This window comes from Engraulis encrasicolus, chromosome 8 (assembly GCF_034702125.1).
Source record: "Engraulis encrasicolus isolate BLACKSEA-1 chromosome 8, IST_EnEncr_1.0, whole genome shotgun sequence".
NCBI classification, from domain to species: domain Eukaryota; kingdom Metazoa; phylum Chordata; class Actinopteri; order Clupeiformes; family Engraulidae; genus Engraulis; species Engraulis encrasicolus.
In genome coordinates, this window is record NC_085864.1 from 6,537,808 (window position 1) to 6,554,881 (window position 17,074).

The 17,074-nt window shown below is 41.0% G+C and overlaps 2 protein-coding genes across 2 annotated transcripts in view; one reads left to right on the forward strand and one right to left on the reverse strand.

Moving 5' to 3' along the window:
• c4 (complement component 4) overlaps positions 1 to 2,985 on the forward strand; it is a 31,076-nt gene extending 28,091 nt beyond the window's left edge. Inside the window, exon 41 of the mRNA XM_063204889.1 lies at positions 458 to 2,985. Coding sequence (XP_063060959.1) covers positions 458 to 590 — 133 coding nt within the window. The 3' untranslated portion in view covers positions 591 to 2,985. The remainder of the gene's footprint in view (positions 1 to 457) is intronic.
• LOC134454102 (tripartite motif-containing protein 3-like) overlaps positions 1,458 to 17,074 on the reverse strand; it is a 72,432-nt gene continuing 56,815 nt past the window's right edge. The window contains exons 7-15 of the mRNA XM_063204888.1: positions 14,896 to 15,165; positions 12,031 to 12,298; positions 11,318 to 11,421; positions 10,818 to 10,985; positions 10,352 to 10,520; positions 8,354 to 8,413; positions 7,320 to 7,390; positions 7,074 to 7,214; positions 1,458 to 6,812 (exon numbers count right to left, since the gene is read on the reverse strand). Coding sequence (XP_063060958.1) covers positions 6,660 to 6,812; positions 7,074 to 7,214; positions 7,320 to 7,390; positions 8,354 to 8,413; positions 10,352 to 10,520; positions 10,818 to 10,985; positions 11,318 to 11,421; positions 12,031 to 12,298; positions 14,896 to 15,165 — 1,404 coding nt within the window. The 3' untranslated portion in view covers positions 1,458 to 6,659. The remainder of the gene's footprint in view (positions 6,813 to 7,073; positions 7,215 to 7,319; positions 7,391 to 8,353; positions 8,414 to 10,351; positions 10,521 to 10,817; positions 10,986 to 11,317; positions 11,422 to 12,030; positions 12,299 to 14,895; positions 15,166 to 17,074) is intronic.

Below are 17,074 nucleotides of genomic sequence, written 5' to 3' on the forward strand. Positions count from 1 at the left end.
ATTTCATTTATTTATGTATCATTTATTCCAAATGCCAAATGTCCATCAAAGTTGCTACACATTTATTTGAAATTTACAGGAAACGTAAATAGGGCCTACATTTACTAACCATACAAGTGAATACTGTTACCAACTAATGCATGGAATAGTTTTATTAGATAACATCATACTATATTCAAGGTTTCATATAAACAGTACCCTCTCACCATGACCCCTGAAGTACCTCCACGACTCCACTAGGGGACCTACAGTAGTTTGGGAACCCCTTGTGGTAATGTTGACACTTCCCTGCAATACCTGTGCGATGCCCCTAGGGGACGTAGTTTGGAACCCTGTGTAATGCCATGGTGTGTTGTCAACAGCCCCAGGTATCTGCTTCAGTAGTACTACCACGTGATCCCCCCTAGGGGGCGTAGTTGAGAACCCCATGTAATGTTGTGGTGTTGTGTTTCAACAGCCCAAGGTATCTGCTGCGGAGGGACTCGTGGCTGGAGAAGCTGCCGGGAGAGGAGAGGTGTAGGGCCACCAGGAACAGGCAGGCCTGCCAGCTGCTACACGACTTCATGGACAAATTCTCCTGCTACCACTGACGGCTGCAACTGAGGCAGACACGAACACACACACAGGCACACACACACAGGCACACACACACACACACAAACTGCAATTTACTACACAACTATATGGATAAATACTCTAATAATGGCTGCAACTGAGGCTGAGGCAGACACACGCGCGCGCAAACACACACACACACGCACACACAGCCATTTACTACACGACTTCATGGAGAAGTACTCTAATGATGGCTGCAACTTCTGAGGTGGAGTGGAGCAGAGTGCAGGAGGAAGAACTGGGTGAATGAGCATGTCACATTGTCACACACACACACACACACACACACACACACACACACACACACACACACACACACACACACACACACACACACACACACACACACACACCCTCTGCCAAACTCTGTTCTATCAAAGAGGCTTGAGACAAGAGGGCTTACTCACGTCATAACAGCGTAGTAGGAAATGATGGCGAGGGGAGTACGGAAATGTTATTCACTGTGGAACAGGTCATAGGACAGCATGAATGTCTGTCAGCTGTCCTTAATTACCCCCAGCAATTACTGCTGACCAACAGCTGCCGTTAATTGGCCACAAATTATCCATCATGGTGTCGCCCCCACTGACCATGTGCAAGGGAGTAAGAAAATGGTATCCATCGCACCCACTGACCAATGACCATGCTCAAGGGAGTTAATTTTCCATCCACTCGTGTCCTCAGGCAACGCCCCCGTACTACACCGTGGCCAATGCATTTCCCCCCTAGAGATTGTTCTTCTCTGTCGAATTTCTTTGGTTCTATAGCCATACAGACTACAGAACATATTTGGCCCCTGTCATACCCATCTGCCAGGCAGAAGAAGAGGTAGACACAGTGGATCAGTAAACCATGTGCTTTTATTACCAGTGCATATTGACAGAGAAATAAAACAATGGTCTTATCAGTCAACATACTGTAGTCAATGTAATGCAACAGGGAGACAGGGCCCGGGCGGGGTATAAGGTATAAGGTAGCGGTATGGCGTAGCGCAGTCACAATTACATTCCAGATGTGTGTAATCGGTCCAATGCCCTGACCGTTAGAACAGATAAGAACCAAGCGGAGAAGAATGATTTTTGTCAGGGTTTTGGCAATAGGGCAACCAAATCTTGAGCATCCACCCAATGTGAGTAGCACATGGACACAGGTGTGTTTTACAGTCAATTGGGAGTTACGGGTCAACTCCAGCTGCCAGATAAAAGTAGGAGGAGAGAGTGGTCCTCACACCTCACTTGTATTCTCCAAAAACAAATTTCATTACTTATTTTATACTCCAAATTTTATTACTTATTTTCAAGGCAACATTCCGATCCTCATGTTGGCTCTTCCTCAGACCTGAAAATAAGTTATAAAGTGTATTTTTGGAGCACGCAACCGCAACTAGTATACACATGTGTGACTCACATCAGGTAGGTACTTTGATTGAGTTGCCACAGGCATGGTAGAGAGGTGAGGTCACTGCAGCAGTGGAGAGGGACACAGCAAAAGAGTGTCAGGCACAGGAACACAAGCAACAAAAAAAAGTTTTTTTTATGTTATTGTTTTTTTCACATTTAAGCACATAAATGTTCCAAAAACATGATTGAGAAACATCTGAAACATACATTATGCATTTGCAGCTGGGCCCGTTATCCAGTCAAAGTTTTTTTTATGTGGAACATCAAAGAACAGCCTTTCGATAAATGTCTTTGAACTACAAGTTGGTCAAAAATCCACAGTTCCCACTGATCATGACTAGGAGTATCTGCCTGCAATGCCATTGAATGAGTGAATAGTGTACAGGATAGAAAATAGCATGGTGCTGTGTATCTGCTGTCATGACGACCCTCTGGTATCCAACAGTATTACATTCACTCCCAATAGATAAATAATTAGTTATGATTCACATTTACAATAGACAAATCTCATACACTAGATACTGTATGAGCTTAACATAGTATGTCTGGGAGATGGTGTCCATCCTTTCTCCTGTTATTGCACAACTTACAGTGAATAAGTTAACACACACAAGTAAACACATCACTTGCACTAACAGGGTAGTGGAGGAGCAAAGTGGTAGGACACTCTTTACCTTGTAAAACATTGTAGCCAGCTAAATGTAAAAAGGTAAGTTGCCCTGCTGCCGTTAACTCAACTCGAGGCTTAACTCAATTCAAGGCTTTCTCAAGTTGAGTTAACTTAAAAACCTAAACTTAAAAGCAGGACAACTTACTGTTTTACGTTTAACTGACAGCAACGTTTTACAGTGACTTGCTCGTACAGTTCATTACATACAGGCGACCTTTTATATAGCATGTCAGCTTGCCACCTTCGATTTCTCCCAAGCTTTCTATGTGTCTTTTCAATAAAACCATATGAATAGACAAATACGTCTTGATTAATGTGCCGGAGAGTGGATTACTAGAATGTTTTTATTTTCTTCTGTTTGTCATACTCTTTTGTGTGTTTGTGGGGGTGTGTGATGTATTAAAATAGCCACACACCTACATTGATGGCCAAAGTGCTTCTATCAATTTTTACAAGACTTTTTTTTACAATCTGAAATAATGTCAACTCATGCACTCTGTCCTGACTAGTCATGAAAACAGTAGTGTTCTGCAAGATTAGAAAAAAACACAACTTAAGATTGGTGTGACATACAGTACACCAGGGATGGTGTTCCATATTTAAAGTGACTTGTTACTTATGGTAACAATGTAAACGCTAAAACATTTCCACACAGTTCAAGGACTGTATGAAAATTAGTAGGTGAAAAAGAAGGCCAAATTCAAAACATTTTGTAGGCAAGATGGAGAAATGGCCTCTGTAGAATAGGCTACAGTTACTCCCTCTGCCTGGGTGAGGAGGGAACATCTAAATGGTAATGTATAGGGCCTACTGTGTACTGTTTACCATCATCACAACAGCTGCATTACACTCTAATGTAATGGGAGGAAAAATAACAAATATACTACGTGTTTGAAGACCCCTTTACTGGTGAAGGAGTTCCTATAGTGAAGGTGCCATATCAGAGCTGAAAGTATCTGAGAGTGCTGCTTTCACCTAGCCAGGCTAGGCCCTCCTGGTGACGCAACAGCTTCGGCGGCGTTGCTTCTTGAGATTTGAAAGTTGATGACAATCAGGACAAAAGGAGTAAAAAATAAATAAAAAACACTGCAAATTGAGTTTTGGGTGACCCAAAATGATATTCAACTATATAAATTGTAAATGCAAATGAGTTTTTTTGTTGCTGAGTAAGTTGAACTTCTATCCTAGCCATGCCTCAAAGCTGCTCTGCACTACAAAACATTTGGCAACTTCTGAAGATAAATAATCACATGTTGCTCTTTTCTGAATGATCAACAACAATGTGATTAATTCTTAGCACATAGGAGTGTATTCTAAGTGTGGGAAGTAGCACTGACGTCCCAATGTGCATGTTTGCAGAATGGGTGAAGTTATCAACTGACAAATACAAGGTATTATTTGGCAAACAAACCAAAAAAAACCTAACCAAAAGTTGGCTTGGTTTCGATGTACAGGCAAAGGCTCGCTACACAGTTAAGATTTCATGCAGTGGGACTAGAAAGATGCTTTTTTGTCATGTCAAGGCATACAGTATACCAGCAGCAGAGGAAAAGTTCAGATAGCGTCAAATTAGAAAAATAATTTTGTAAACTATACGATTGCGTACAAAATAAAATAAATTAACATTGTTTTTTTTTGTTTTTTTCAGCTTTTTTGTGAAAAAGACTTGACAAAATAAAAAGAAGTTGTGCTATTCAAGTCAGCAATAAATAGAGCACATGTAGTACATTGGCACGGCCAGGCTCGAGTATGAAGCTTCAGGTTTTGCAAACACATACTGTATGGACTACGAGCAGAGGCTGGACATCCTGGGTTGAGGTTCTCAAAGGAGAAGTCCTACCACAGTATTCATTTTAGCAAATAACGTTGAGCCAGCTGATCCCTAGCTGCTGTAGATGGGCCAATTAATCAAATCACCATTATTCAAGCAGCACTTAGTAATGTTTTTTTTTTCAAACTACTTTTTTTCAAACTACTGCTTCTGTACTGCACTGTACTGTAACAGTAATAAGAACCAGTAAAAAAAAATAGGCATTTTTTTTAAAGCTCAAGCAACTCTTGGTGTTCTTTTACAAGAGATCAGCTAGGTGGAAAATATGACCAGACTTTTTCCTTTCTCAATCCAGTTGTCCTCCTCTGCTCTGACTACAAGCTGCCCTGCTCAGGCGGAACAGGAAGTACAGCACAGTACTAGTCAGTGTTGCCAGATGTGTCGGATCATATCCAGCTCAAAGGGTTTTAAAAAAACGCTTGGAGGCGCTAAATTCTGCCCCAATTACAACCAAATTGTATTGATTTCCATGCCCATAAAACTACAGAAAAACCCGACCAATGGCCGTTTTTGACAATTTTAACCGCAGATCGCTATCCAGAGCAGCCCAATTGGGCAGGTAACTGCCCAATCTGGCAACACTGGTACTAGTAGACTGGCGAAGCTGAGATGCTGCACTTGAGAGCTGCTAGACTAGAAACAAGGTCATGTCAAGAGAGGTCCACAGATAGCTATGCAATTTACACAATATACAAAAGCATTAATATACAGCAATTCAATGTACTGTACAGATGACACAGCTTCAAATTGTGTGAGTGTGAGTGTGAGTTTGGTGAGTTGGAGTGGCGGGTGTTGGCGAGCTCTGGCATTGTATCTTGCAGCTGAAACCAACAAGTATATTCTCCAGAAATAGAGTATTTTGAGATATTTTTCAGGTCTTCAGCCTTTGCCTTTGAAGGTGTTCCTGTATGTTTCAGCTGTGATATAGCTGTGTTTATTTGATTCAATGGGGTCAGGGAGAATGGAATCAAGACATTCAAATTATGTAAATTGTATGCTGTGGGTCTACAACTGGATACCTTTACGAGTATGAAGGCAATTCAGCTTTCATCCAAAAGGAACTTCTAGCCTAGTGAGGGGAACCAAGAGTTACACCTCTACTGGACAACCTCCTCGAAATGCATTGATATGTTATGCTGGCTATCCGCCTATTCATCCACACAAAATCACATCGGTCTTCAGATCTTAAAATGTGCATTTCAAATGACAGCGTTCCAGGACTCCATGATCACACGATTTAGAATGACGTCTGAGCTCACAAAAGGACAAGGTTGTCCATAGATGAGCTTTAGAGGTGTAAAGTATGCAACAAATCTTACCAGCATATTGGAAATGTAGATTTTGAAATAATATTTACAATATGATGACGATGGCACAGTACACCTTAATAGAATTTCATATTGTTAACCTCAAGGCGTCCATCTCATTCCCAAACCCTTTCATCAATTTTGGAAAATCCTGATAAAATGATCATTTTGAAACAATCACATGAATCAGATGGTCAGACTTACGAAGTTTTCCTTCAATAAATTAGACTAACCAGGCAGCTCATAATATGTACAGAGAAGCTGGCACAATAGCTATGCAGGTCGAGTCACTACGGAGAAGCAAACCGCAAATCAATCATCAGCCGTAAATGTTTCGCTTTTTTCATGCTGCTTTCAAAAATCTCTCACTCCGAGACGTTTGCTAACGTGATAAGAGTTATACATTGTCCTTCAGAATCAGGCAAATAGCCAATGGCATGAAGTTAGCCAAGCTTATCTAGCCTCTCCTTCATCTGTCTTATTATTCACATTAGGCTTTATCGTGAAAACAAAACGGTAGCCTACTCACACCGTTCTTCTGAGTAAAACAAATGTACGTACAATCATAAAATAAAAAAGGGAAAGCTGAGAATATGTGCAAAATTAAAGACAAGTAAATAACAGGAAGGTCGTGGCACCCTGTTTCAGTACATTTACATTTAGTTGTGTCCTTGTTCATCAGTGCTAGGCTAGCTGTAGTAAAGTCCCGCCTGTTTGTTTAGCTGCAGGCTGCTGCTGTTGCTGATGTCAACCCAGGATCAGGGCACCACATGTGGGCCAGCGGTGGACCGTAACTGGGCCACACGTGGGCGCGGCCGGACCCTTGTAGGGCCAAGCTACTGCAGGTAGCGGTAGACTTTGAAGCAGTGGTTCCCGGAGTCAGCCACCGCCACGTGTCCGTCGTTGGTGAGGGCCAGGCCTTGAGGGCCGTAGAGGGGGTCTGCCGTGGTGTTGATGTAGGACAGGAAGGAACCGGAGCAGTCAAACACCTGCAGTACAGCAAACAAGAGTCATGACAGGATTTATTTATTCAAAATGTCTTGGAAGACCTTGCCGGTCAAAACGTTGAAGGTCAAAAGTAATTGAAAAGATGTTACTACCATAGTACTACACTACTACCACATTGCGGAGGGCATTTAGCAATACATTAGGACCTGTCCGTTGTCATTCTGGTAACAGCAAATTTGTGACAGGCGCCATATTTGAACGGGTTAACAAAGGGGATACTGGAGTCAGCTGCTGTACTGTACCTGTATCCGACTGTTGCCCCAGTCTGCCACAATGATGTTGCCGTTGGAGTCCACAGCCACACCAGTGGGGGCGTTGAACTGGCCGTTCCCCTCGCCATGAGAGCCAAACTTAAACAGGAACTCCCCGTCAGCACTGTACACCTACAGGAAGAGGGAGAGGAAGATGGGGCATTGTACCAGAGAGTGGACCACATGTGCAGAACTGACGGCCATACAAAATAAAACAAGAAGTTTTTTTTTTTTTACCTTCACGGAATGATTGTGGAAATCTGTCACAATGATTTCATTCTTGTTGTTAACAGCAACAAAGTGTGGGCCTTAAAAGATAAATATGAGAGAGAGAGAGAGAGAGAGAGAGAGAGAGAGAGAGAGAGAGAGAGAGAGAGAGAGAGAGAGAGAGAGAGAGGACAGGACGATGAGTCATTAAATTTCCATCCTCTACGGCACTGAGGAACAGTGAAACAAATAAAAACACTAACATAAAGCAGTAAAGCAAAACGTTAAGTATTAGCCACAGTGATTCCTGCACACACAGTTTAAATTACAAAGTCTCATTAACTTTGTTTGTCTTAGTATACATTATATATAATATATTTAGCATTTTATATGAAAATTAGTTATTAAATATATTTTTGTTTATATTGTAATCCGGTCTTAATGATAGATATAGTGTCGCTTAGGTGTGGAAGACACAAGACATGCAAACTGGAACAGCACACAATAATGATAATTGAATAATGAAATTTCCAAATGTTTCAAATAAAATGATTATTCATAATTATTGAAAGACACAGAAGACACAGATGACATGAAAAGACAAATCAAAGATGAGTATGATAGAAAACATATAATGAAAGACTGGGGGATCAGGAAAGACAGAAATCAACACAAAAGACCCTTTACAGCACTGACAAGAAACAGCGAATATCACCCGCAGGCCACTTATACAGTAAAAACTGCAGTGTTATTTCAACACCTAGTACTTTGGAACAAATTCACTCAAAGCGGTCAAAACATCTCTCTGAGTGTTGAATTAACAGTGTAATTGTTTTACTCGGCACAGGTGCGGTACATATCCAAAACTTAGTTGAAGACAGTCTCAGAAAGCTTTAATGTCCCTAAAACAGGCAACTTCACAACACAGACATGACAGCAAGCTAGACATCAATGCCAAACCAACGTCACACTATAAACTCACACAGTTACCACAACAAATACAAGACACCGGCCACTTGCATCAGTTCAAAACAATGAATAAATAAGATACTCAGTGTACTTACTGAACACTGGGCCTGATTTACTAAGCTTTTGCTCCAGTGTAATGTTTGCACCACTCTTCTCTGGGGAGGGGAATAAAATAAAGTTGGTCAGCACAGCCATTCAAAATAAATGTAGAAATGAATAATAAACAATGGGAGGGCAATGGGCATGCATCCATGGTCAACCTTGAATTAGTACAAATATCAATGTAACAAACCCACACATAGAGCAGCAAAGTAGTGGACACCTGCTGGTCTGGTTTAACAACATGAATCCTCATAGCTGAACATCACCGCAAGGATAATATAATATGATGAATTAATGACATGAAAGAATGTGCCAAACAAACACATCCTCAGCCAATGTAAAACATGCACTGGCTCACATGATGAAAACATTGGCAAAAAATATATTAAAAACAATGATCAACAAAATGTAACAAATTGAAGCTCATTCCTTTGAATCAGCTGTCACATTATTATATAATTACATTGAAGTGGTTTATGTTAAGAGTGGTTCCCCCTTTTGCATTGATTAACTCATTAGAAGCATATAGTTGCGCTCAGCCCAACGCAATGCATGCAAATTGGCGTAGCATACACAGCCAAACGGAGAACAAAAGCCGCATGCAATTGGAGTCCTCTACACTGACTGGTCTTCAGCCACATGACAAGCAGCCTAATATAACAACGATTTCATGGTCTAAATCTGGTCAATGCAATCTAGTCATTTGGATGACTTTCAACCCTCACTAGAAAAGAACTTTCCCACATCAAGGCCATTGGCTTTGGTTAAGGAGCTGCATGCCAAATGAAAGGATTATTATGATGAGCCGGAGGAGGCCATTAAAGACTGCATGAAAGGGTGACATGCTTTATTTGTTTTGTTTGCGGCGTGCAAGTCACGGGTAACGAGCCCCCATAAATCTGGCCCATTCTCTGAAATGGACTTCCTCTAATTCTGCATCTCAAGGCATTTCTAATTCCTCTTTTGTCAGACTGTCACACTGTCATAATGAGTGAACATCTTCCGCTGTGCCATGGGTCAGATTAGATTAGTTTCTTTCTTCTGCTGGTCCAGTTAGAATTAGGATCAGTGTGTGCTGGTCAGACTTGTCAAACCAATGTAGGGAATAGATTGTACTCAAGTTCTTCTTCTGTATCTGTTTTAATCAGTCATTGCAGGTTTCAGACAGACCTTTTGCCTAGACTGCTGCAATGACTGAATAAAAGAAGGACAAAGAAGAGGAACTTGGCTGTGGCCCAGCTGTGGCTCAAACGGTAGGGCACTGCACTGATCCACCGGGAACCTGGATTCGATTCCAGCCCGACACCACTTCCCAGACCTCCCCGTCTCTCTCTCGCACTCATTTCCTGTATAACTCTCCACTGTGTACAATAAAGGGTTCTTCAGAGACAAACTAAAAAGGGAGAATGTGGTGATTGGAAAATAACTTATTTCACGTTGGGGTTAGACTTGGATTTGGAGGAGAATATTAAAATGCTATTTTGCCGAAAGATGAATGATATTGCGACACCATTCAAACTTAGTTGTTTATGAAAGACTGGCACCTGACCTAACAGAGAGGCAGGGATTTAATACAAAAAACTAACCCCTGTTTGTACATTTGTAGTATATAATGAAAAACCCATGTCCTTCAGAGAAATCCCCTCTCTGTCAGGACACGTGCAAGACAAATAATACAGGCAATGAGACCCAAAAAAAGTGTCCACACACTGTTATAGTGTGGAATAGAATTCTTAGGTTGTAAAATTGTATAAGAACCACAAGGGCAACATTATAAAATAAATATGTACATATACACATAAATAGTGTATAAGACTGGTTTGCGTGTTCAGAGTTCTGCTTGAACAACAGTACATTTACGGGCTATAGCAGTGTGTGGACACTTCTGACTATTTTATGCTGTATTAAAGTAGTATGTTAGCATTAGTTTAGGTAAAAGCAGTGCTGTGTTTAAGAGTAGCTTTCTGTTATTTTTCTGCGCTGGTTTGTACCTGTGAACTGCCTATCTGACGTTCCTCTGGCTCCAAACTTGGTGACCAGTTTGCCGTTGGACTGGAAGATGAAGACACAGCAGGCCTTGTTGTCTACTGTGATGATGTGGCCATTCTTGTCCACCGCCACACCTTTTGGTCCCATCAGTTTCCCCGCACCGATTTTATTCTGAGCAGGAAGGTAAAACAAATGGTTTAGGTATGTACAGTTCTATTACAAATAGGCCTATGTGTTTTTCCTGTTCTGTCTCTTATGGTGAAGAAAGAAAGGTAACAGCTAATTATTCATAAAGATGTTACAGACAGGGATGCAAAACTGTTTCAAAAAACGTAATAGAATGTATTTGACATTTACAACATACTATTTTAAAGCATACTAGCTAAACTAGTAGAGTTAGTAAGATTTAGTTGAATTTTGTGGTACAGAAATGTGTTGAATATACTTGTGCTGTTCCAACCTATTCACCTTGAACTTGCCGTCTGATGAGAAAATGCTGACCCATCGGTTGTCATAGTCAGCCACGATGATGTCACCATTGGTATCCACGGTTACCCCAGTGGGGCGCTGCAGTTGCCCAGGGGAACGACCCCTGACCCCAAACCTCAGCTTAAACTGCCCGTCACTGGAGAAGACCTGAGTGAACAGAATGGGGTACAGAGGGGATTGGACTTTGCAGCAAAGATTTAAGTAGGCCTATTTGGATATACTCTCCTATATTATATTTTGCAGTAATTTTTGACTTAACAAGGTCTCAATACACCTCAATGGACTATAAACAGACACTCAAATAATGAAGTCAGCATAAATTGAAGCTACAGTATAAGTTACATTATGTAAGTGGTTGGATTTGGATGAATTTAAAAGTTAACAGTACTGTTACTTGGGCTGAAGACTTAAGTTGCAAACTTCTTTATACAACTACGAGTGTACAAATACTATAATGTCTATAAACTGCCTTAACTAACCTGTATGCACTGGTTGTTGCTGTCTGCCACCACAATCCTTCCATTACTGGTGGCAGAGATGCCTTGCAGGTTGGTGAACTCCCCTCGCTCTCTTCCACGCGTGCCTGCAGGCAATGGATAGCACAGAGTAGCACATTCACACACTGGAGGCAATGGATACCACAGAGCAAAACATTCACACACTCGACTAGTGTTCAACCAATGCTGTTTAATGCATTACAACATGGACCCTAGATATAGATAATAATAATATTTTCATGACCCCCATCCTCCCATATTCCAAACATCAATCTCTGTTTGTCAAATTTATATTCATGATATTGTTACATTTGAATTCCCTTCTGTCTACAACCCCCAGCAGTACCTTCACGACCCCATTAGGAGTCCTGACTCCCAGTCTGGGAAGCCCTGTATTACAAAATGGCACCATGAACATCTGTCTCAGTTTCAATATCTACAAGCACTTTCATATGATAAGAAACAAAACTGCACAACTTCATCTAGGTGGTGCATAACTAAATTAAAGTAAATTAAAGTGAAGTAAAGTAAAGTAAAGTAAAGTAAAGTAAAGTGAAGTGAAGTGAAGTGAAGTGAAGTGAAGTGAAGTAAAGTAAAGTAAAGTAAAGTAAAGTAAAGTAAAGTAAAGTAAAGTAAAGTAAAGTAAAGTAAAGTAAAGTATAGTCTCTCATTCCCTCATATGCATCCCTACTCACCGACTCTGTAGATGAGCTCGTCCTCGATGGGGTTCTCCTTCTTCTTGGTGGTGCTGTACATGCTGGACGGCCTCCTGACGGCCTTCTGTCTGACGTGACCCCCTCCCCCGACGCTGGGTGACTTCACCCTCCGCTTCACGTCGTCAGGTGATTGAGGTACGTCCGAGGCCTTGACAGAGCGCAGCCGGAAGGGGCTCCCGCGCACAGGCTGCCCGTACAGCAGGAGCTGGAAGGAGTACTCGCCCTCGGCACGCATGGCATACGTCACCTAGGGGTGTGCAAAAAAATTGTCATGACAGTATGTCGTATTGAGCCTCTTTACAACACACGTATCTGGAGTTGTATAAAGTAGAAGTACTCTTATAAATGTGATTACAACAGTAGTGGTATGAAATTACAAAGTTGAAACCACATATTATCATACCACTGATGTTTTACAGTAATCACATTTGTAAGAGTACTCCTAGTTTATACAACTCTGCACATATCATATCTTGTCCCTTGACCCTTGTGACCCCTGTTTTGTGATGTGTATCGTATCATGACCCCCGTATCTTGATGTGTTTTGTATTGTGAGGTTGTCGGCAACTCCCAGGCCTTTTAGGCGAGGAAGACCTGCACACCGATGAGCTCCTTTTTAATCCTCATTATTTTCATGATGTTTCGGGCCAACACGGCCCTTCAGGGGATTACAGTTTTTCTCGATTGGTTTGGCTAATTTCTCAAAACTGAGATGACATTCTCAAAACAACACGGACAAATCTCCAAACCAACTTACAATTTCCCACAACAGAATGGCATTTTTCATTGCTTTCATCAAATTTCAAAAGCTTTGTACATGTCTCAAATGTTTAGTACATCTCGGCAGATGGCTATATACAAGTACCCTACAGATGACACATTGAGCATACATTTAGCACATTTTCCAAATAAATTGACCTGTCTTATCTAAACGAATTAGACAATTCTCAGTCTAATGGTTGCCCTCTCCAAATCATGTCAGCATGATTTCATTGTGTGAGTCATCATATGCAATGTAGTCTACACAATTGTCAAAACAGTCAAGGACATAATATTTTAAGAATTTCTTTACTGTAAACAGTAAATTCATGACAGTGTTCAACAGGCCAGATGGTATTTGTAAAAAATAATTTTACAACCGTGTATACTACAGTTTCCTCTGTTATTTGGCTAATTTCTTGACATTTTTTCAAACAGCATTCTGTGGAAGGAATTTAGTTTTGACACACGGGTAAACTGTTTTTGGAGTGATATGAGCAAGTGATGAGTTATGCTGACGTTATGCTGAACCATCCAGTTTATTTTGACAGAATGACTAAATGAATGCAAATTAACCAAACCAATTGAGAAGGATATATGCCATTTTTATGGTACTGACTATTTATGTGGGAGAAGGTTTAGTGCTGAAGCAAGAATGAGCTGTTTTGGGAGGTATATGACATTTTGCTAGTTATCTGAACTGTTGTGCAGAAGTGTAAGAATGTTTAGCCAAATGACCCAAAATTTATAGAAATGTCATCTCGGTTTCAAGAAATTAGCCAAACCAATCGAGAAAAACTGTAAAAGGGAGCTCCTCATTGTGCAGGTCTTCCTTGCCTTACATGAGCTTTACATCTTCATATCAGACTGGAGTTCCCAGCCCTATCACATACAAATCCCTCCATACACAGATCTCCTCTAATTCTATTCCCAATCAAGATCCCCGAGGTCCTCTGGCAAGGAGCAGCTGGCACTTCAAAAGTGGAGGAGACGCGCTCACACTATCACCTAAATAGGCAATTTCTCGACACTGAGATGACATTCTCAAAACAACACGGACAAATCCCCAAACCAACTTTCAATATCCCACAACAGAATGGCATTTCTCATTGCTTTCATCAAATCTCAAATGCTTTGTACATGATTCAAATGTTTAGTATACCTCTGCAGATGGCTATGTACAAGTACCCTACAGTTGACACATTTAGCATACATTTAGCTCATTTTCCAAATAAATTGACCTTTCTTATCTAAACTAATTAGACAGTTATCAGTCTAATGGTTGCCCTCTCCAAAATATGTCAGCCTGATTTCATTGTGTAAGTCATCATGTGCAAAGTAGTCTACACAATTGTCAAAACAGTCAAGGACATAATATTTTAAGAATTTAATTATTGTAAACAGTAAATTCATGACAGTGTTCAACAGGCCAGATGGTATTGTACTTGTACTAGTTTGTAGAAAATAATTTTACAACCGTGTATACTACAGTTTCCTCTGTTATTTGGCTAATTTATTGTCATTTTTTGAAACATCATTCTGTGGAAGGAATTTAGTTTCGACACACGGGTAAACCATTTTTGTGAGTGATATGAGCAAGTGATGAGGATCCATGTTGTTATGCTGAACCATCCAGTTTACTTTGACAGAATGACTAAATGAATGCAAATGAGCCAAAGCAATTGAGAAGGATATGTGCCATTTTTATGGTACTGACTATTTATGTGGGACAAGGTTTAGTGCTGATGAAAGAGTGAAGTGTTTTGGGAGGTGTATGAAATTTTGCTATATGACATTTTGTTATCTGAACTGTTGTGCAGAAGTGTAAGAATGTTTGGCCAAATGACCCAATGGTTATAGGAATGTCATCTCAGTTTCAAGAAATTAGCCAAACCAATAAAAAAACTGTAACTGGGTGCTGAATCCCACAAAAAAGCGAAGGACAGCCATTACACGCTGAAGAAGGGCTCTGCCCGATACGTTAGTGGGCGAATAAACAAAAGAAGAAATCTGAGGAGTGCTGTCCTTCGCTTCATTCATTCAAGGAGCAGTTGGCACCATAACACATTATTATTATGAAGTCACCTCATATGTCCCGTTCTTGTTGTCCACCACCTCCGCCTCTGTGTGTGTCGTGGTGCCATCGGCTGCAAGAACCCGGGCCCGGATCTCAGCGTTGCCCGTGCGCACCAGCTCGCCCCCTTTGTCCTTCGTCGTCACGGTGACGGTGGTGGGGTGTCCGACCAGGGCGTGGCGCAGCCCTTCCCCCGTCGCCACGCTGGTGTGGCCCACTGCACTGGTGGTCAGTAGTACTCCAAGGTTCTGGATGGAGCGACGCAGACCCTCCGTCTCCACCTGATAGATAGATAGATAGATAGATAGATAGATAGATAGATAGATAGATAGATAGATAGATAGATAGATAGATAGATAGATAGATAGATAGATAGATAGATAGATAGATAGATAGTGTTGGAAAATAGGCTAGATTCTGAGGTCCTGAAATATAATGCATTGTCTTACAGCAAGTTGTTCAGGTATTCATTTGTGTTTGCAGGAAATTCTACAATATTTGGTTATGATTAAAAACATTAAAATAAATGTGTTCTGTTGATGGGCACTCAAACCACTGAGTAGGCCCAATGACCCCATGTGCCAATCATGAGATGAAGATGTTGAGTAATTGCCCATTCCTTTTAGGAGAGCCTACAGAACTCATCAAACATTGTTGTGAGACAAGCTGAAAACTGTCATGTGATGTTTGATTAACTGATTGCTTATTTTCTGAATAAGTCTGAAGTCCATACCAAACTCCTTGAAGTATCATTCGTTCTAGAACACAGGATACAGTGATGTCACTCAGAAGCGAAACTATTTGACTTAATCCTTTTTAGGAGGCCAGGAGTAGGTGACAATGGGCAAACGACTAACATTGGATTTCAATCTTTTCAGAGCCAAAGACCCTCAAATATGTCAAAAGAATGTGCTGTTGTATGTGTATTGCTTGATTAAATTTACAGAACTCAGGAAGTCCACAGATGAGGTCATGAAGACCTAGAGTGATGAAATCAAGGCCCACCCGGAAATGAAGACAGCAGCTTACAATCGACACAGATTAGGCATATTCTGGGTTAACTAACAAATCACGTAATTGCTTACACATAACCACACCCATACACCCACAAACCATAAATACCAACAGATAGGGGATATTCAGTAGGTCCTAATTTTTGTTATCGGTCAGGGCGAGAGAAGGTTAGGATCTCCGGAACGTTCCGTAATGCTTTCACTGTTCACTGTCATTTTTATGTAGTAGACTCTGCAGTTCTGGAAAGCTGTAGTGTTTACTGTGTATGGGCCATTGCTGGTATTCTGGATATTACCAGTGGTGGTCATTTTGTTATTTGGTAATTTTAGAAAATAAATAGATTAATTTGGCTTTTGGAGTTTTTGATTCCTTTGACTCGGATTTTGAACATGCAAGAAGTAGAGACCAAGACGGTAAACTTCAACAACATGGTGACCCCGACGTGATTCGAGCAAAAGGAATTAAAATATATTTTTTCTTTTGAAGAACATTTTTACTTTTCACAATAGGATTTACATTTTTTCTTTCCTGGAGGATATCGCAGTCGGGTGACAACAACGAAATCGTGGCCACACAACCAGGTAAGCAGAAACCAGTTAAATCAAATTCTGCGATTGGCTATTCCAAATTGTGTGTTGCTACTCTGTTGCATATGCCTCCTTGTATTTGACGGCGACAGCGAAAGCATCATTAGGCCTATTTGTTTGTTTGGTATTGTCTTTGACTGTATTACATGTTGTGGTTTGCACATAGTCTAAGTTGGGAATGAGGGCTTTATCAGGTGTACAGTAATAGAGGAGTTTGGTGCTTCCCCGTGGGAGGATTGGGTTCGAAATAGCCCATCTAACTATGTAACAAGTAATTGCGGACATCAAGGTTTCCCCATCTGTTAAAAATCGAAGAGATCTGGGATCTGCGAATCTCAACTAGACAAGAACCTTGGAGGTTAGACAGAAGGTTGTTGAAATATCTGCCCTGAAAGAACGGTTGAATGTGAACTGAACTTTTTGCGGTCCAGATGGTCGTCAGTTGTGAATTTGGTCGAGTTGAGAGTGAGGGGCTTTTATTGGAAGTCAGAGGGCAGTTCGGTGTTTCCCCCTTGAAGATTAAATATCTGAAAGGTAAATTTGGTAATAGCGGTCATCGAGGCTTCCTCAATCCGGTAAAAACAGAAGG